This window comes from Gekko japonicus, unplaced genomic scaffold (genome assembly GCF_001447785.1).
Source record: "Gekko japonicus isolate JY-2015 unplaced genomic scaffold, Gekko_japonicus_V1.1 scaffold148, whole genome shotgun sequence".
Taxonomy (NCBI): domain Eukaryota; kingdom Metazoa; phylum Chordata; class Lepidosauria; order Squamata; family Gekkonidae; genus Gekko; species Gekko japonicus.
Window position 1 is genome coordinate 1,120,852 of NW_015170892.1, and position 21,881 is coordinate 1,142,732.

The following is a 21,881-nucleotide window of genomic DNA, read 5'->3' on the forward strand; positions in this document are numbered from 1 at the left end:
AGACAAGACCTTCCCTTACAGAACCCATGCTGAGTCTGCCTCAATAGGTTTTGTTCATCTATGTGCCTACTAATTCTTTCCTTAATAATGGTTTCCACCAATTTACCTGGTATCGATGTCAGACTGACTGGCCTGTAATTTCCCGGATCTCCTCTGGAACCCTTTTTAAAGATGGGAGTGACATTAGCTACCTTCCAGTCCTCAGGAATGGAGGGTGATTTTAAGGAGAGATTACATATTTTTGTCAGGAGATCCACAAGTTCACATTTGAGTTCTTTCAGAACTCTCGGATGTATCTGGTGATTTATCAGTTTTTAAGTTGTCTATCAGTTTTAGGACCTCCTCTCTCGTCACCTCAATCTGACTCAGGTCTTTCAGCACCCCTCCTGAAATCAGCGGTTCTGGAGTGGGCAAGCACTTCTCATCTTCCACAGTGAAGACAGGGGCAAAAAATGCATTTAGCTTCGCAGCCATTTCCCTATCATCCTTCAGTACACCTTTTACCCCTTGGTCATCCATCAGACCCAAGAGCCGTTGAATCTGCTTTGCTGATGCTTCTCCCTGTGTTTTCATCAGGTTGATGAGAGCAATAATGTCTCCCGTTTTTTTGGGAGGGAGAAAGGCTCAGCAGACAGTTGAATCCAAAATTGCTCTGATAAACTGGACTCTCATTGAAGGAAGGAGCACTGACATTTTCCAGGTTCACCCTCAGGCCCAACGCATCTAGGGTGACCAGCGTTAAATTGATATGGTTGACCAGAGTCTCTCTGGAGCTTGCTACCAGCAACTAATCATCTATGTATGGAAAGATCCGTACACTCTGGAGACTGAGGCACGCAGTGATGACAATCATCATTTTTGTAAAGGCTGTGGGCACTGTCGAGAGCCCAAAAGGCAGGGCTTTGTATTGAAAATGGCCTTCCGTGACTGCAAAACGCAAAAACTTCCTATGAGATGGGTGGATAGTTATATGAAAATATGCGTCTTGCAAGTCCAGGGTTACCATCCATATGCCTTCACTGAGAAGGGGGAGAATGCTTTGTAATGTTGTCATTTGGAATTTCCAATAGGAGATAAACTGATTGAGTCCCCTGAGGTCCATAATAGGACGGAATCCTCCATTTTTGGGGGGACCATAAATTAACAGGAGTAGAATCTGTGTTGATGAACAGGACTGGTTCTACAGCATCCTTTTGAAGAAGGTTCTGGATTTCTTCCAGGAGCGTACTGGATGGTGGAGTAGTTATGAAGTTGGGGGCCTCAGGTACCTGGATAAATTCTATAAGGTACCCCTTTTCGATGACGGGACGTATCCACCGGTCTGATGTTATTTGCTGCCAAAAAGCCAGGTAGGAAGACAGGTGGGTAGGAGTGGGACGACAGGAGTCAAAGGCTTTCCTTGGAGGCTTTTGAAGTCTTAGCCTTAGGCTGAGAGACGGATGAGAATTTTGGTTTGTACCCATAAGGGCGGGAAGACATGGGGGGTGAGCGTTGCCACTGTGCTTCCAGGGATGACTTAAGAGGATCTGCGAGACCATGGTTTGTTCCAGGATTTCGCTTTGGATAGTTTAGGAGCTGACGTGACTCCTAAATTCCGTGATGTCTTTATACTTTTGTCTAGGTCTTGCAGGACCGTATCAGTTGTGGGACTGAAAAGGCCCTCACCTTCAAATGGAAGGTCCTCAATGAGAGTCCTGGTGTCCTGTAGTAGGGCAGTAGAACGCAACCAGGCGTGACGTCGGAGGGTAACTGCTGAAGTCAGAGTTTTGGCAGCTGCATCCAATGTGTGCTTAGCTGCATTGAGCTGATGCTTAGCCAAAAGCATTCCCTCCTTTTGAATCCTGCGAGACTGACGGTTAGCATCCTCAGGGAGGGTTGCAATAAATTCAGACATCTGCTCCCAAAGAGCAAACTAATATCTCCCCATACATGCTGCATCATTTGAGGTCTTGATGACAAGTGCTCCTGTGAAGGACAAATGCATCGGTTCTGCGGTCTGAGTGCAGACTTTCGACACTGGAAGACCGGGAGATCTGTGTCAAGTCCATATCGTGCTCAGAGTCAGTGAGCTCGGTAGGACACAGCGAAGGAGACTGAGGTACATCTTGTGACTGCTCTCGGCTCGAAAAGTCAAGGGAAGCATCCCCCGTAGGATTCGGTTCCAAGGCCCTCCGAGGGGTCAGCGGAGATTTCGTAGGGGGAGTTTTCTTATGCTTTTTATGCTTGACTGGCTGATCGTCCTTGCCCTCCCTGCATTTTTTTAGAGGGAGTATGGGCTTCGGACTGAGATGTCTGAACCGAGCATTTCAGCATTGGGCGGTTGACATCTATGTGACTCGATATCGGGGACTGCACAGCCGTCGATGCCAAGGCGGCAGTCGACACTGACGTATGCCCTGAAGTGTCCTATGATGACATAAGTGAAAGTGCTAACTCCAAAAGCGCAACACTAAGTCTGGAAGCGCTTTTCTTCCTTGTCTGCTTCGAAAACTTCACGCAATGAGCACAAGAGTCCACTCTTGATGCAATTTCCTGAGGCACAAAAGACAAAGAGTGTCCATCGGGGGGGGGGGCGATCTGGCTGCCGCACTTAAGGCAATGTTTAAAGAAACCCCACCTCTTGGCCATAGGCCGGGGGGGGGAGACACGACAGAGTCCAGAAGGAAATAAATCCGTAGAAACGAAGTCCTTTCACTTAACAAAAAATAAACGAAGAAAACAAAGAAACTTTGAAGAAAACAAGGAATAGGTCTAAAAGCCCATTTTTTTTACCAACTGAAGCGCAGAAGATCCTACCAGCGTGGTGGTCAGAAGAGAACTGGTGGGATTGTCGTGCCCCTCCCTTGGTCATGCGCAGTGGGGCGGGCGCATGAATGGGGAGTGGGCGCGAAAATCCCTTTTGCTTTCAAGAGGAACCGATCGAGATCGGCGCAGGCACACTATATCCCAAAGGTGTGATGCACAGAGACCACGAAGAAGAGCCAAGCAATCTTACTTTGGTTGAAAGGTAGAAAAGCAGGAAGATCCTTCATGTTTACTATTATTCATTTAACCACAGAAGCACAGATCCACTTTAGCTCTACCAGCTTCCTGTCACATACAAATCACCGGACCGAAACCATCCCATTGTTACACCCTTTTACAGCAAGCAACACCACCTTTGCTGTAAACCTCTAAAGTAATAAAAATTGTAATGATTTTAAGTTATCATTGAACATTTTTCTGTATCCTCTTTTCACATGACTAATAGCAGAGGCATATGAATTGTTTAGAGGTGTACACATGTAGGCAAAACCCTTTCAAAGTGGCTGTTGGAAGTGTGCAATCACAGTCAACAATGTTGTGCATAATCCTGAATTCTTAAGATATCATTATACATTCTACAGCAATGCTTCATCTCACACAATGACAAAATCTTGACAGTAGATATTTTAATCTGACACTTCTGGGCACTTTCAGCACTGCTTGTGTCCCTGTTCTGACTTGGGAAGTACACCCCTGTCCAAACTTCAAACCTCCCAATTTGTGCAGTTCAGTTTAGGTTACTGGCTTTGGAATCCCCCAAATAACTTCTCCAGTCAAGATCCTATTGTCTAGTTTGCCTTCTGCTTCTTCTCTCTAATCTTCCATCTTCTCTTTTAAGTGCATTCAGTGTACAAGTGTGTGGATGTAGGAATAGTTGCACGCATTCTAGTACTTGATACCGTCTGTGTGTTTGATATGACTCTGAGGATATTCATTAAACTCTGTTTTGTGTATTCAGATGTCAGTAATGTTTTCAAGTAATGCTTACAAGCCTTAGCCCTTTGTCAAAATATTCCTTAAGAATTTTCCTTAGAGTTCTTATGCTATGTGTTAGAACCTAAGCTTGCACTCCTTTTTAGAATATGACCCCATTGCAGAAAGGTTTGCTACTTAGTTTGGCTTTGCCAGAGTGAATTTAGGTTAGACTGGAAAAACAGCTTAATTCATACAGGTACATGTCTAAAAATGTGAGACTTCCAGAGCACACAGAGCAACCCATATGGCTTGTGAAACACCTGTAAGATATGCATCCAAAACCGGGGGGGGAATCTGCAGTGACATCACAGTGTTTAAAGTCATCGCACAGTGTAACTATTTAAGAAAATGTACAACAATGAAAACTGAAAAGAGAAGGCATTTATTTCATTTTTCTCATGCCATTTTAAAACCTAAAAATGGATATAAATAATTTAAACATACATTTAAATGCAGAAGCAATTAAAGTCAGATATTAAAAATGCTGTAGCTGCATTGTATGGCACTTAAAGCTGAAAATATTTTAACAGTTTTTCCATCTTTTTCTTTGAGTATATTTCAAAAGTCACAGTTCTGATTGTATTTTGATTTTCTGCACTGCTAGCATTAAATACATTAAAAATAATGTTATACTGACTTAAAAATTTGGTGCCTTCAAGTTTACATTGCAACAATAACTTAGGCCAAGCCATAAGAATGTTGTGAAGCTGAAAACATGCAGTGCTTATAAAGCCATACTAACAGTATTAAAAACCAAAAGTAATATCATCATCTGGTAACTGGCCAGTTTCTAATTTCTCAACCATGAAATACAATAGCTAATGGTAGCAATAATAAATTAATAAAAGAAAAAAACAATACACATTGACTAATGTTCAAGAAATCTTGCCATATTTTGATCCAATTTGAAAACTTGTTTTTACAGTTTTTACCTGTAAAAACAGGTAGCTATTAATTGATGAATCTCAATACAAGGTAGCTATTAATTGATGAATCTCAATACAAGGAAGCTTTCAACTAAAAAGATGAGGACATCATAAAATGAAACGGTGCTGGGTACTGAGGTCAATCTACTGGGTACTCAATTTTAGCCGATACTATTAACAGGAAAAGCCAATTTACATTTTTGTTGATTCAGTCACCACTAATGTTCTTTGGAAATAGGGCATTCTAACACCCAGGAGTCAATGTTGTGCCTTCACATGCAACTCTACACAAGAACTTAAGAACGGTGTAAGAAAACAATGGAAAAGCTCTACCACTCTGAAGATATTGGCAAGCTGATTCAAGCCATTGCCAGTTTGCAGGAATGTCATGTTTTTTTTACTAGCTCTACTCTTCTGCCAGTATTTGTAGACTGACACAAAGAACCTCAGCAATTAAAGTTCTCAATAAAAAGCTTCACACCATGAAAAGCCCAATCCACCAAGAGTCTCTATGTCAGAAGATGGAGATACTGAGTCATAAAAATGTGATAAATCTTAAATTTATTCTGTGGATAATACACACAATTCTCCTCACAGAAAACAAAGAGTACATACTTATTGTTGGGATAATTTGTATCTCATAATTCTAAAACAAAGACGCCTCTGTATCCTTATTTTAAAGACTAAAACTTGGAATATATCTAGGCAGTTTTAACAATACACCACTCTGTATACCCCCAAAGGCTTACAGAAGAATAGTCAAATATTCTTTTAGTAGATCAAAATACCACTTCAGAGATAGTATGGGACAGCAGTAATTTATTGTCACAAATGGCTATTATTGAAGATTGAGTACATTCATTAACATAAATTATGAAGGGGAAAATGTTTATGTGACTTGTATAAGCCCTTTATAGTTTTGTAATAACCATATTTTAAAAGTTTCTGTAACTCGTTTTTTTTTAATCACACATATTTGAACATGTCAAGGGTTGGGGGGGGGTGTTTTATTTTTCTCCCCCTATAGAGAAAAGTCCTTCTATTTCCTCACCAGTAAAATAGAAATATCCTTACCCTACAAGCACAACGAATGACAACTCACTGCTGCCATCTATCTTTGCAGCAAGCAGCTATTACAACAAAATGAAGAAAACATATATAAATCCCTAATACAGATATTTTGCCGAGTGATACTTAATTCCCAAAGGATGAAAGAAAAATGTATACTATCAGTAAATGACACACATATAAGTGTTATGGAGTGCTGGAAAATCCACCCCATATAAACAGTGACCTAGTTACATAACCCTTTACCATTCCTATTGTTTACCAAGTTCCAATGTAGTATAAATCATAAAGGAATCTTTGGTAGTAGCTCTCCTATATTAGATAGGGTCAATGTGTCTTTCAAAGGTAACTGCATTGCTCTTAATCTCTTGAGTTCTGGTCTATTATTGCATTCATATCTGTTACACCAATTGCCTACATCAGGTAAGGAAGCAGAACAGCAATTTTATGGTACAGTGACATCTAAATATATTACATCATATACTAGATAGCCTCTCAAGCATCCATCTCCTAGTTTTCATTCAGTTCACACATAAAAGTTCCTTCAATCAGTGACTAGCAACCTCAGTTTCGAGCCTTTAAAAAAAAAATGAACAAGGAAAGCCAGCCGGTTATTTATTTAAAAATGTGAAGAAAAACACACAAGACCCGTATCACCTAGAACTGACATACTTGCAGGACCTCCTTTCCTGGTATGTCTGCAAGCAGCCACTTCAATCCTCAGACCTGTGCCTACTTGTCATTCCCTCCTGCAGGCTTCTCAGGACAGCTCCCACAAGATCTCTGTGAAATAGCCTCCCTGAGTCTGTCAATAAGGCACCCACTTCATTGATTCTCCAGAAATATCATAAAAACAATTATTTAGAAGGGGGGTTGCTGTGGATGACTAATCCTCTGTAGGCTGTTGTAGTTTACTGTAGTCTTCAAAAGTAGGACCGGACCTGCTTTATTTTTTACATTAATTTTTAGCATCATTGTAATCTCCAAATTAATCCGTCAAAGAAAAGTATACTAAAATGCCTCAGATGAATGAATGAATGAAGATTATGCCTTCAACCAGAAATGAAGATGAAGCTAGGCCCCACAGTGCAACCTGAATGGCTGGGATTGAAGAACAGACTGGTAAAAATTTAAATAAAATATTGAAAGCCAAGTACATGTTTAGAAGTAGGAAGAATGCTGCATTTCCACATCAGACAAGTTTTTAAACAGGGCCTCATATTCAGCAGATTTTGTTGAGTATGGACCCATGCCCAATTCTTAAACAAGTCAAGCCATAGGTTTGCCGACGATTCGGCAATACCCTGAAACCTGAGTGTCTTATTTGCTTTCTCCATTTGCATATTCAAAAGCCTTCTTTCCTGGGAGTCTTGTCTCTGTTCCACCACTCCCACCTTCTTTTTAACTTTCTTGGTGTTGTGCACAGTTTCCTTTATTTTCTCATCTGTTTGTATTGCTTTTTTAGTTAACTCGGCAATCTGTTGCTGTTGCATCGCCAGAGTTTGGTTTGAGACGGCCAACTTCTGGTTAATATCATCGAGTCTCTCATTAATCAGCTTAAGCAGTTCCGATAGAAAACATGTCACTCATTTCTTCCGGTCTCGGACTTTGATTCCCTTGCTTTGTTGTTTTCACAAACTTTCTCTGGGTCGCAGCCATTTTCAACTTTGTTTATATTAGAAGAACCGTTTCGCTCTTCTCCGAAATAGCACGCGATTCTCCTTCGCAAACTCAGCTAAGTCTTTTCCGCACTTAAATGCTTCCTTTCCCCCACACCCCCTCGTTTATAGACTCAGTTCATTTGTTCAAGCCAGAGGTTTCCCTTCCGATGTCGCTTTCGGGGGGGGGAGACTCACTTTTAAGTTTCCCCCCGCTTAAAACACTCTCTGGTTCATTGCTGGTCAGTACTCAGACCTCTTGTAGCATTGCAATCTCGCTGATCTCCTCTGCTTGTCCTGGTTGGCATCAACTATGCTCAGTAAAAACTTAGCCATGCAGTGGTTGGACCTTCGGGGCAAGAGAGCACCTCAATTCTCCGGCTTAAACGCCATCGAAGAGGTCGCCCCCCCAGCTCCCCCTGGCCTGGAGCCTATCACAAGGCTCCTCGGGGGTGTCACTTGAGGTGGCACCCCTCCAGGCCACTGGTGCGCAAGTCGACTCCTCAGAGGTAGGGGAATGCGACCGCCATCGTCGATCCACAGACCGGAAGCTCCCACTTGCACACTGTTCTGATAGGAAGATGAAAATAAAATCAAGAAAGATGATTCCTGTATGCCTAATGGCAAGCTGGGTTGCCAACCCAGCAGCCTGATCATCCAACAGGCAGTTTGTTGAACCTGAGCAGGATAGAGTTTTACAGTCTTATACTGTTATGCACCGTCTGTGTTTCAAAATGGACTCCTGGTGAACAATGGCACCACACTACGGAACAAAAGAACACTTAGCACATGGTTACAAAGCTTGACCAATAACTCCCTCTTATTCAGGGCCTCCGACACATTATCCACAACAAACTCTCAATACCATTAGATGCTAATGATGGACATACTTTCATTCATTTTCCTGTTAGGCTTAAAACTAAGACACCCATACCTTTAATCACTACTCAATCATTTTATTTACAGTTCTATAATGCCATCATTTTTTAAAAAACCAAACAACTAAACTCAATGTGCAGTCTTCTGTTTCAGGGCCCAAAACTGAAACTTAGAAAGTTATTCAGCTATTGATAAGTTATGTATAAAATCTCTCTCTCTCTCTCTCTCTCTCTGCATACCAGACTCTTCTTCAATATGACAGGACTATTCTCAGTTTCCACCTACACTAGACAGCCCTCTTTCCACCCACACTAACCTCACATCCACTGAAGCTGAAAGACAAAACCTGGGATCGAGACAAAAACTTTGCAGAGGCATCTGTCCATTATGGTTTTCAGTATAACTTGGTTTTGAAATATGTACTGCAAAAGTGCAAGACAATTATGGCTAAGCCATTCTAAGGTCAGAGCTTTTTTACTCACTAGGGTGTTTGAAGGGTATAATTTTTCCCCATGTACTCCTCATTATTACATATGCTCAAAGAAATCAATACCAATTTTAACCATACAGCTAAATACTCCTAGATTTATTGAGTGCTCAGAAAACAGGAAAAAATGATCTGTCCATAAAATAATTTCTGCAAATCTCCTGCTGCATGCAAGAAATGGTTTAAAACTATTGCAAGATTCATTTAAGTTCAGGAGTCAGCAAATAACCAGCAGTTAGAGAGGTATATATAAAACACTGGTGAATGCTAGGGCTTCTATAAAGTCACACCTTACAGCACACTAATTGTGTATGGACATTTAATGGCCTTCTTATTGGTTGCATAAAAATAATACATGGAATCATCGCAATATGTCATGTTCTCAAAAACTGCATAGTAAAAAACAATTGCCTGGTTCAAACCAGAGATTTAGCTTAATGAAGTTGCAGACTGAGAAGCTGCAACTTCTCCTACCAATTCATCCAGCCTTGTGTGTTGCACACTAGTAGCTCCCCTTACTGCCTAAATACAGGCACTAGGGAGGAAACCCCAGTGAGCTCAAAGGGACTTCAGACTAAATATGTATAAAATTGCACTATACAGCAGATGGGGGCAGAGAAGTGGATTACAGAACCAGGAGAATTACACACAAAAGCAGCTACCATTTTGCTTCCCACTTTGTTGACAGATTCAAAAAGTGAATTTCCAGGCCATAATCTGGCAACCATAACTGTAATGTGGGCAGACAGAAATACTGCACTAAAATCAGGAATCTGCCATCACAGCAGCTTGCTACATATGGAAATAGCAGACTGTACCCTACCATTCCACTAAGGTGAGTGTGGAACCACTACACTTAGCTCTACACTTCACTGAATGGAGTGATAGGACACACAGCCCAAGTTCATAGTTTTTAAAATTATTTAAGCTTAAAGACTGTGATAAGAATTCTGAATTTTCATTAAGTTCCTGGCAATATACAAACTTTGACTCAATTATACATCCAGCTTTGCACATAAGATATTCAATAAATGCAGCTTAAAAATTAGTTCCAATACCATAATAAAAGGACAGCATAACTATAAAAGAATTGATGGGATCTCAAGGGCCTGAGAGATTCTAGTAAGCGTAAATTTCTAGGTTGAAAATCCTTAAAGTTGATGTAGCTTTTTTACAAGAAATTCATATAACGGCAAAGGATAAAGAATTACTTGTGTAGGTATTGAGATGGTGATATATAGAATCACAGAGTTGGAAGGGACCTCCAGTCCAACCCTCTGCACAATGCAGGAAATACACAAATACCTCCCCCCTCCACACCCATAGTGACCACTGTTCCATGCCCAGAAGATGAAAAAACCCTCCAGGATCTCCAGCCAAACTGGCCTGGAGAAAAAATGCTTCCTGACTCCAAAGTGGTGATCAGCATTTCCCTGGGAGTGTAAGAAAGGGCCACAAGAACTAAGCACTGATGCAACCCTTCCTGCCCTCCCTCTCATGATTTGCCTAAGTTCACACAATCAGCATTGCTGTCAGATGGCCATCTAGCCTCTGTTTGAAAACCTCCAAAAGAAAGCCCACCACCTCCTGAGGAAGCCTGTTCCACCGAGGATCTGCTCTGTCAGGAAGTTCTTCCTCATGTTTACCTGAAAACTCTTCTGATATAATTTCAACCTGTTGGTTCTGGTCTGACCTTCTGGGGCAACAAAAAAAAAAAACAGCTCCGTACCATCCTCTATATGACAGCCCTTCAAGTACTTGAAGATGGTTATCATATCACCTTTCAGTCATCTCCTCTCCAGGATAAACATACCCAGCTCCTTCAACCTTTCCTCATAGGACTTGGTCTCCAGACCCCTCACCATCTTCGTTGCCCTCCTCTGGACACATTGCAGCTTGTCTATCTCCTTCTTAAATTGTGGCGCCCAAAACTGAACACAATACTCTAGGTGAGGTCTATATGCTATATTGATACAAAAGCATGTTTCTTTTCAGGTTTAGTAAGTGATAACAGATCCAAATAAATGCTTTAATATTTTGGTAGTGAAAAGTTCTGATTCTATTATTGTCATGATAAACATGTGTGGTCCAAATGTGGACTCCACAGACATGTTTCATCAGTGTTTCAGCCACTTGGTAAACTTTACACGTGACTACTCGTTAGTGGGGAGTGATTTTAATCTCAAACAAAGAATTTTCTTTGGTAAGATCTACATTTGAAGCCTATATGATCCAACTAGGTTTGATTGATCTCTAGCCTGAATGGACAGAAATTATATTTTTATTTCTTCTGTTGAATCATAATTGTTTCTAGTTAGACTATTTCCTTGTTACATCTTCCCTGATGCCACAGATTATTGCCTGTGATATAAATGTTATTGTTATTTCTGACCACATCCCTTTATCATTAGCCTTTCAGTTTCCAGACTGGGTTAGACCACCTGGCTTATGGCATTTTAATATTTCTCTTCTTAATGATGAGACTTCTAAAATACAGATGATGGCTATTAGAGTGTTTTAATATTAATTAAGGAACAGGTAGTATTTATTGTATTCAAAGGAATGTTTGTAAAAGCTTATATTAGAGGGAGAATCACTGCATATGTTTCTTATAAGAAGAAGCTTAGAGAAGGGAAGAAACAACATTAACTATGAACTAAATAATATAGTATCAGTGAAAGCAGAATATGCTTTAACTTGTTTGTACCAGTTATAGTGGTAAAATCTTAGCATACCATTTTGAGCAGCAAAAGAATAAGAATTCTATTCCTTTGATCAAAGATGAGAAGAACACAATACATACTGCCTCTACTGAAATAAATTCAGTTTTATAATTTTGATTTTGAATTTTACAATAAAGACAAAGAACTCTCAAAAATATTTAGAAGAACTGATGTGTCTTAAGAGCTTTGAAAAGTAAAACCATAAAAGTTGTAGAGACTTGTATTTTCAGTTTCAAGAGACCTTCCAGATGGATATGTCAGTGTCTAAGTATTCATACACACTCCCTTTTACTCCTTTGCGCATACATACAGCTTTTAGAAGCTGCAGCACATGAGTTAACTATGAGGGTAGGGAAATCTCAGTTCACATCCAATGCCTTAGAGAATCCATTATCTTCTATCAGCTTTAATCACTCATCTGTAATATGCCCTTCTTGTTGTGTAATGACTGTTGTCCGGTAATGAAAGGGGGGTATAAATGTAAATATTCCTGTTCCTCTCCTTGAGCTCTGATATTTAGTATTCACCTGGTACCTTATAGAGGTGATCACATCAAGGAAAATCCAAACTTCATGAAGGGGCAGAATTGAGCATAAGCAAAGGTGTGTTTGGGAGAGAGCCCTATTTTGTCCTCAGTGGCACTGGAATGTACGTATTTTTTTTTTATTTATTTCATTTATATTGCAACACTCTCCCCAAAAGGGACCCAAAGTGGCTTACATCACTCTCCTCTCCTCCATTTTATCCTCACAACAATCCTATTAATTAGACTAGGCTGACAGTATGTGACTGGTCCAAGGTCACCCAGCAAGCTTCCACAGCAGAGGAGGGATTCAAACTGGGTCTCCCAGATCCTAGTCCAACATTCCAAGCACTACACCATTGCTATGCCCACTATCACTTTGATGAAGTCTCTCTCTCATTTCCCATCTTTAGGTCATGAACCCACATGAAAATTAACACTTGACTAGGTTTGTCATTACCTCGAGTTTCAACAGCACTGATGCACTTTCTGAGAATAGTGAACCCAATCTTATCCAACTGCGCACCTAAGAAACAATGTTAAAATATTTTATGTCCAGTAATATTTTATAATTTTCCAACAGGAACACAGACTACCATTCAAAGAATGCAAGACTGCATCTAATCAAATTTACTAAAGATTTTTTAAATCACATTTTAAAATAATTAAAGTGATATGGTTCTCCCTGAATTTTAAAAAGCTGATCAATTAAGCACTGTATTCAGCAAACTGTGAGAAGAATGAAAGTGCAGCTAGCACTGTTCCACAAACTTCTGTGCAAGAGATTATGATGTGACATAAACAAGGTGCTATGGCAACAAGGCTGCACACATTCTTGTGCAAGTGAAAGTTACCTTTGGATTTTATGTCCCTTTTCTCATGGAGCATGAGGTGTTAAAGTTAAGAACATAAGAGAAGCCAATGTTGGATCAGGCTGATGGCCCATCCAGTCCAAAACTCTGTCACACAGTGGCCAAAAATTCCAGGTGCCATCAGGAGGTCCAGCAGTGGAGCCAGGACCCTAGAAGCCCTCCCACTATTGCCCCCCCCCCCCCAAGCACCAAGAATACCATGCATCACTTGCCCCAGACTGAGAGTTCCTAACTATACCTTGTGGCTAATAGCCACTTATGGACCTCTGCTCCATATGTTTATCTAATTCCCTCTTGAAGCCATCCATACTTGTAGCCGCCGCCACCTCCTGTGGCAGTGAATTCCATGTGCTAATCACTCTTTGGGTGAAGAAGTACTTTTTCCAATGCTATAATATCCTTTTTGAGGCGTGGTGACCAGAACTGTACACAGTATTCCAAATGAGGTTGCACCATCGATTTATACAGGGGCATTATGATACTGGCTGATTTGTTTTCAATTCCCTTCCCTTCTTTCATGAGTAAAAGATACCTTCTACACATGCAAGCTTTGCATGTGTTTTATTTTCTGATTACATTTATCAAAAGTGGGGAAGTTACATGGTGCTAAGAATTACGCTGGAATTTTTGTCACCATATGTTCAGACTTCCATCTCCACTCATGCTGGCTTAAAAGCTGGTCCCCCTTATTTGGCTCCAGAGATACAGCTCAATTGTTCTCTCTTGAAATGATTACTGAAAAAAAAGATTTTCAATAGTATATTATTAACACAGTTACAATTTTAACCCAAGTACTTACTTCCATCTCTTTTTGCATTAGCTCTGTTCAAATTTGTTAGGAGTACCTAGGAAAAAGAGAAAGACAAAAATTTAAGCGTATTCAAAAAAGCCAGTTTGTGCTTTTTTAAAGCAGCAATACATCCTGTGCTAAGAAAAGAATCATTAATACATGATCTAACAGAAAGTTCACCAAAAGAACCAGAAAGACTTTCAATTACTGGTCAGTAACTAGACAGCAAACAGATATTTGAAGTCACGAAATATCTCTATATAATGTGCATCCTCTTATTTGACTCTCCTCTCACCTACCTGTTATTACCAAGGTCCCCTTCCAAGATGTGTGCTGTCTGCTCTGTCTCCATCTTGGCTTAATTCCTTTTGAGAGATAGCAATGCCTTGCTTTGAAGAAAGTGAGGCCAAGGCACTCCCCTCAGGCTATGCTAAATGAGTGGCTAATATTTTGGGTGAGAGACTGATTCACTGATGGGACATCTGCATACCTACCCATTGCATTGGGGCTTGCAAAGTCAGGCACCCACCTAGATGCATCAATGTAATTTCATTAGCAAGGACAAGTCTTCCTGAGTATAAAATCTAATTACTATCAAGCAACCTGGTGAGCTTAATTACTTTTACTGACCTTGTCTGAATGTCTCCTCCCAACCTGACTCTAGTGTGGGTGAAGCCTTCACCCTGCCAGCCGTGTTGTCCATCCTGCCCGGACGCAATCACCTTTTGTTATCTTTCTGGGAAGCCCCCCCCCCCTTCCTAATTCAACCAAAGTCAGAAAACCCACAGATCCTTATCCTGATGCCCCTCCTTGAATTCCTGGACTTAACAAATATTTATTTGATATTCTATTGTGCTGGCCCCTATAACTGTCACTATTCTGCTGGACAAAATTGTGCAGTCTCATCCCTCTGCTGGCTCAGAGGCTGCCCACTTTGCCTTCTGGAACCATCTCCTTGGGACCTTTGGAAGCCCTGTCTAAAGTCCCCTACCCTGAATCTCTGGATCATCTACACAGACAATGTACTCTACCCAACTCAGCAGACAGTTCACTCATTTTCTCTTAAAATTTTTCTTTCCCCTTCTTTAAATCCTTTCCTTTCTCACTTTTCCCTTGTGGCCATTGCCAGGTGCAGAATTCCCACTCAGCCAGAGGCTTGTCGCTGTTTTTCTTTCTCTTCTCTCATGTAACTCTTCATATACTTGCCCCTCTGAACACAAGTGCACTGTTCTTACACTCGAGTACCTTTTCTCTTCCTGTACACCTGTATTTCCCTCAATAAATTCTAAGCCTTGCTTTAGAAAAGATCGAGTTGTTTTGTGGAAAGTGGTAGCCTGTTTGAGGTGCTTTGAGCTTGATTTCCCATTATCTAGGTAAAGATCCTTAAATCACACGTTCTGATCCCCCTTAATTGGTGGATGTGACAGTTTTCCAATCTAGCCAGGCTGCGGAAGCGGGAAGAGGTTTCCTTCTGACACTGAGTTTAATTCTCCCGAGCTGGCTCTGGGTGAATGTCCCAAACCCAAGTTAGTGAGTCCACAGGTGTCGACACATCTGAAAGGGAGCAAGTGTGGTAACAGTAGGAGATCCCTATTCCAGTTCTGTCCTTCTCCTCACTGCTAGGTTCTTCTTGGCTGCCAGGAAACTCTCCTTTCCCAAAATATGTTCATCTTTAAGGACAGCTTTTGGTCCTGGTATTTTCTGTTGCAATTGTCTGCTGCTCTGTTTCAGTGTTACTATCCCCTCAGTTAGGTCAAGCAGAAACTTTAAAAAAAAATCTGGGATGACACATTGAATAAATTTTTCTCACATTCAGCTTCTGTCTGATCACCCAATAGGGCAAGGGGATTTTACACCAAATTAACTTTGCCAGACACCCTAATGGGTGTTTTATTTTTACTGTCCCTTCAGTGCGCATCTTAGGAGAGGGAGAGGGAAAGAAACAAAGAAAATGATATAACAATGTGTAGCTACTGGCTGGCCAGGTTTTGGGTTGGGCTTTTTTTGTTTTGTTTGGGGGGGGGTGGATTGTTTGCTTTGCTTGCTGTGTGTTACACTGTTGTCAGGATTGTGTTATCCCACCAGAGATGGTGTGTCGGAAGACTGGACCCAAGTTCACTACCATTATTGTGATTCTGCTTAATTCTGTTTACTCAGTACAAACTGCTATATAAACAATGGAATATAATATTCTGGAATTACTACCTACTTTATTTTAATTTTGATCTGCATGCAAATTAACATAAACTAGTTACCTTAAAAAGTTATTTACACTTAAAAATAATTCTGTTAACAACTACTATAATGGCAATAGGTAATCAAGTTTTTGGTCGCTCTGGTGTAAAAAAAAGACATAAATTGAAATGGGAAAAAACCACCAGAAAAGAAAGAAGTAAATGTTAATGTAGATCATAGTGTTTTTGTATAATAACATAATTCTATTCTTACTGCTTCTTTTCCATCTAAAGCTTCCAGCCACATATTTCTGTCCTCTTCTGAGCATGCTTGTACAGTCACAGGCATAACTGATCTACAAAACCACAAAGAATGGGGGGAGTTATTTTTAACCATTGATGAGCATTAATAATCACTAACCAACTATCTCATCATAGGAAAAATAGCCATGAGTAAATATTTGATACACTAACAAATGCAAATGTCTTTGAAGTCGACACAATATATTTCCTTGCTAGATATTTTAGAAAGCATTAAAAATGGGAGATACACAGGACAGTCTAAAGAGGGTTGGGGAACAGGGAGTGGAAACACAAGGTTACAGATTCTCTTTCATATAATATTTCTGGTTGTGTTTGCGCTAGGCTCAGGGTGACCTCAGCAAAGAACCTGCCTGATCCTCTACAAAGCAAACACAAGTAAAGGAGGCCACTGGCACCACTCAGCTACACAGTTCAAAAACTCACAACCTCTGGTTTGGGAAGGATAAACATTTGAACTAAGTGGTTAGCAGAGTGTGTTAAAGTAACAATGTGCCAGCAAGGACTTCTGCGCCATAGAAAAGAGCAGATAGGGCACAATACAGATAGCAGGTGTACCCAAACGGTTTCTAAGACATTCTTTATCAATTTAAATTACAGCATAAGCAGTCAACTCTTTTTTGGACATTGAGCTACTTTTTTTAACCTAATATATGTTCTAAATCTCATGAAAATCTTGCTTATCAAAAAGTTTGTGTCTATCCAGGTGACACACAAATACCCATAAGTAGCATGGTTTAATTTAGATTATGATTCCATGTGATTTCAAACACCAAATACACCCAATGAACCCAGCATATGAATTCCATCCTTCTTAGCCTTGAAAGTTAAAACATTTCTCTTTTGAAATCACTTATCACTTCCAAATAGAAAGCATTTACTATTTTAAATATTTTAAAATCTTAAATGAGAAATGTGTTACATGTCTTACATGAAACATAATATTTACCTGCCAACTTACCTGTCTAATACTTCTATGTCAAAACAGAACCGCCTATCTATGGTATCAGTATTCCTTTTGGTACAGTATTTTAGGAGAAAAACTTCCACCTCGCCCTGAAAAATATTTGTGTTGAAACAGAAGAGAGAATATTATAATCTACAAAAACCAAGTTGTAAATGAAGAATTATTATTATTAAAACTGTCCATACAAACCCATTCAACAGTATTCACCCACTAGTATTGCAGCACATTCACTCTGTCGTTTAAAAGTACAGCCATGAATGTGAAACACAGAAAAGACCTGTCATGTCTTTTATAGGCTTTGAGCATTTCTTACAAGTATTGCAAGCATTTAGAAAGAATTGAAAAACAGAGGGATAGGCTGATGGAATCAGAAGGCAATGTAAATGGAAGGGCAGTGTTTTTTCCTACAGATGCTTCTTTGTTATTAATAACCTGTCATGCAGCACTGTGGTGGGGGAAAGGGGGGAATGCAAAGACAATGTAAGGTGCTCATGGAGTCCTTAAAAAGCCTTCTGTTCTGTTGGAATAAATTGCACACTTTGCAATTTATTCCAAGTTTCAGATATTATAAAACTCTTCTAGCGAATGCGCCTTACCAGCTAGTTATTCTTAAACTAAACTTTAAATCTCACTGGTGTTAAAGAAATACTAGAGATAAAAAGGACATTTTGGGGTAGTGTGATCTGTTCTCTACAACACCCCCTTAAACTTTCCACAGTTCTTATCTACCATTCCATTATTTCAGCCTATTATACTTAAAACAAAAACTGAATTGCCCAGAGAAGAGATACAGGGGGCACCTTATCTTTCATACTCTCATTTAGATACAAGGCATGAAGTGCAATGAAATGTGAAATGTACTTACAATTTTCCCACTTGACCTGTGCTCAAATGGTATCATAGTGAACTTTTTGGTCTCCTTCTTGTACATGCAGTAATGTTTTACCCAGCTGGAACCAAATGGGGCAGGTCCTTCAACAACAACAAGTTTTAGAATTATCTGCAATGTATAACTACATATATCTCCATTTTCCAAAGTCCTCTGCTGACTTTAGTTTGCAGACTCTTTTGCATTTTGTTGTAAAGTTCTCTGGAAAATGTTATCGAGCATTCAGATTAAGTATTTACTTTTGGGGAAGGAAATCAGCAAGGACAATGGATAATGGAGAAGAAATAGACCATGCAAGCACTGTCTGTATTCTGACAAAATGACGAATTGTAATTTGCAATTATTGGAACATATCTTGGAAATACACAGGTTCCCACACACATCTTCCCCTTGCATGCAGCTCAGAAAGATTAATATTCCCAACAGCCACAGGTTGTTTCTGTACAAACTGGAGGGAATCAAACTAGAAGGGTTGCCTACAAACCAGATTCTAAACTAAGATTACATCCTGGTTTGAAATCCTGGCTTGCAAGCAAGAGAACAAATCACAGCTTGTCAGACCTGAATTCCTTAACCCACAACCAAGGTGGATGTGGAGGGGGAGGGGGTTCAAAGCCAAGACCTTCCAGGCCTCTCCCTGTAAATACAAACCATGATTTGCTCTTACATCTGAATATTGCTACTGTTCTAAAGCTCAGAACTATAACTGAATGTGCAAAGTTCAAATTCATAACTGTCTAAAATTTACTGTCATTTCTGTTTAGGTTTACAAGCTGTCTTGGTGAGTTTCCACACTTTGCAAATTATTAATTTCTATTTAAATATTTGATGTGTGATTGAGTGATCGCCATTGTCTTAAGCTAATTTTGTCTAACACTTACAATAAAAGTCCTGATTACATTAACATAACAGGGAATTTTCCCTTGACATTTGTGCATTATTACTTCAATCTTTAGGTTGAGGTCATAACTTGTCCCCAGCACATTACACAAAGGAAGTTTTGCATATCCAACAGACCAGTTTCATGCCCATGCTATGCAATGAAAAAACTACATTCTTCCAGTTGGGTCACAGAGGAGACTCTGTGCCCTGAAAGAGTGGATGAAGCAGATCTATAACTTTAAATAGTTTTTCATTTAACATCTAAGTAAAGTTACTGTATGGGGTGGAATGCTGTTTGGTTTTTATTTTTACATGTCTGAATGTATATTTTCCTAAAGAAATCTTGCTTTGGTTTAACTATTTCAGTGTTTCTCGAAGTTCTTCAATGTGTTTTTCCCAAGTCTGATAAATGTCTGGGTCATCCTGTGCAATCTCTGAACTTACGTTTGAAAGCTCTTTTCATGGAAGTAAACTAGTATCTTACTTTTCTCCTGCACATAAAGGTAGCCTTCCATCGTAAACTGATTAGCTCTTTTATGTTCCTGGGGATTTCGTCTGATTTTGTTCATGAGCTCTTCCACTTCTGACCTTGTTCCTTCAAAACAATTTCTTGTCTAAGTAAGAGAAAACAGTAAAACCTTTTTATGCCTGAAAACAGTAAAGAGAGTACTCCATAACATAAGAAAACAACATGAGGATGATTGAAACTCTTCTTAGCATTTGACATGTCTAATGGCAAATTAGGGATTTCAGGTCATTTTTATAAGCTTGAGAAGCTTAAAACTGTAGTAACCTTAGTTGCAAAAAGCAGAAAGGGCCCGGGTAGGCAAGACCTGCCATTTGCAAGGCCGGGCAGGGAAGGAGGAGGCCGGCCGGTCGTCGGCTCAGGGAGGGTGGAGCCAGGTGTGTGGCGGGAAGATAGGCGCCTCCCCGCCCTCCCTGGGCCAACCGATGAGCAGCGGGGTATCCACGGGAAGAGGGACCCCTGTAAGGGTCTTGGCGTGAGGGCTGAAAGGAAGAGGCAAGCGCAGAGACTAACAGCAATGGCCCTCACCACCAGGTGGCAGGCGTCCAGGTGAACCCCAACAACCTGCCATCCTGCAGGCTCTACCAATGCCGGCTGGCTGGGTAACGGATACCTCGGCTGGCAGAAGGGTCAGCCGACGGGTAGGATCTGGTGGACCCATGCTGTAACAGCTGTAATCAATAAAGCTGTGGCCAATTTTATCCACCTAATTTCCAAAGAAACTGTGTGTGAGTGGTCATTTTGAACGGGCCAGTGTAAGGCTGGCCAAGCCTCCCCATCCCAAATACGACCTGGAACCGCAAGAAAGTTAACTGAAACAACAGGAGGACACAAAAAACCCCAGTAGCCTGATGCAGGGAAAAAACAGGTGACAGAATAATCAATAACCCCTTTCAGAAACTGATTCAGATTGCTCATATACTCTCTCTCTCTCTAGACAGGAAAGATGCCTGGATTAAAGAGAAAGCCTTGGAAGAGACTGAGAGGATTTCTTTGCTGTAAAAGAATCAAATAGGTCAGCTCACTGGATTGTAAAGGCCAGAAAAATCTAGAGTCTGGTTAAGTTTCCTTTAATCAGAGAAACAGTTTAAACTCCCTACAGTCACGATGATAGATAGATAGACAGACAGACAGATTAACCTTTACCAGGCAATAGAACTCTTTGACACCATCCAGATAGCCACTTATAAAAAATAGTCTGTTAATCAATGAACCACTGGAAATTCCAACTAATTCTAAAGCGATAAATCAACAAAATCCAATGATCTAATGAATACACAATAATGAAAAATGAACTGACAAGTGAAAAGACAAGTTAATCAATGTATACAACAGTTTGCATCCTGTCCTGCCACTCTACTCAGCTAAGTAGCCCTGACCTGGATAGCCCAGGCTAACCTGATCTAGTCAAATCTCAGAAGCTAAACAGGGTCGGCCCTGGCTAATATTTGGATGCGCGACCTCCAAGGAATACCAGGGACATGATGCAGAGGCATGCAATGGCAAACCACCTCTGAAATGTCTCTAGCCTTAGAACAAGTCCAGTTCACCACCTAGTGGTGTATAATGCTAAAAGAGCTAGAATCTTATAATCTCCTGGCTACACTACACACAAGGCCATACAATAATTAATTATTATTACTCAGGTAAGTGTGGAGGGAGGGCCTCCTCTTCAGGAGGAAGGTTCCCCATACATAGCTGAGTGGTAGGATACAAGCCAGTCCCAATGTCTTCACGAGCTAGCACATGTAACTGTAATATTTAAATCATTATCTCACTCACCAATAGTCACCATCTATTATGTGACAATATATTCTTATAGCATAAACAAAACATTCTTGAATAGTACTGTACCATTTCTTAAGAGTTCTTGAAAATAAAGCTATAAATTATGGCAATATTCCTTTTCCAATTTTGTTCTCTGTAACTGCCAGTAAATGGTTATGGTATTTGTTTACCCTGTTCTGTGTTTTAGAGATATCTGCAATCCATGCAACTGATAACAGCTTCACTTCCTACTGACCTCTACTGAATTAAGATCCTGGTGTCAGAACAATTTACAATAGCTATCTAAATACCAAGATGTTATTTTAAGGCTGGATTGGATATTCACTGGATACAGATATCTATGGCTGGTCCAATTCAAGAACTTTTAATCAGTGCTTTATAATGCACATTGTACATATGTGCAGCAGCACAGCACACAAATACACATCATTAGCCAGTCTTCACAAAAGATGACCAAAACCATACTTTTAGTTACCAAAAATAATAATCAGTTCTAGAAACACTACAGCCAGTGCATATTTCACAAGGAATTGCAGCTTTTTTAACATAAACAAAATTTTAAAATAGACAAAAGAGTGAACTTACATTTATGCAATGTCTTCTGAGTATGCATTTACATAAACTACAG

The 21,881-nt window shown here is 40.1% G+C and overlaps 1 protein-coding gene across 1 annotated transcript in view; it reads right to left on the reverse strand.

Moving 5' to 3' along the window:
* ARHGAP10 (Rho GTPase activating protein 10) overlaps positions 1-21,881 on the reverse strand; it is a 178,051-nt gene that overhangs the window by 78,275 nt on the left and 77,895 nt on the right. Inside the window, exons 8-13 of the mRNA XM_015418456.1 lie at positions 19,424-19,553; positions 18,034-18,140; positions 17,163-17,257; positions 16,155-16,236; positions 13,716-13,761; positions 12,505-12,570 (exon numbers count right to left, since the gene is read on the reverse strand). Of these exons, the coding sequence (XP_015273942.1) occupies positions 12,505-12,570; positions 13,716-13,761; positions 16,155-16,236; positions 17,163-17,257; positions 18,034-18,140; positions 19,424-19,553 (526 nt within the window). The remainder of the gene's footprint in view (positions 1-12,504; positions 12,571-13,715; positions 13,762-16,154; positions 16,237-17,162; positions 17,258-18,033; positions 18,141-19,423; positions 19,554-21,881) is intronic.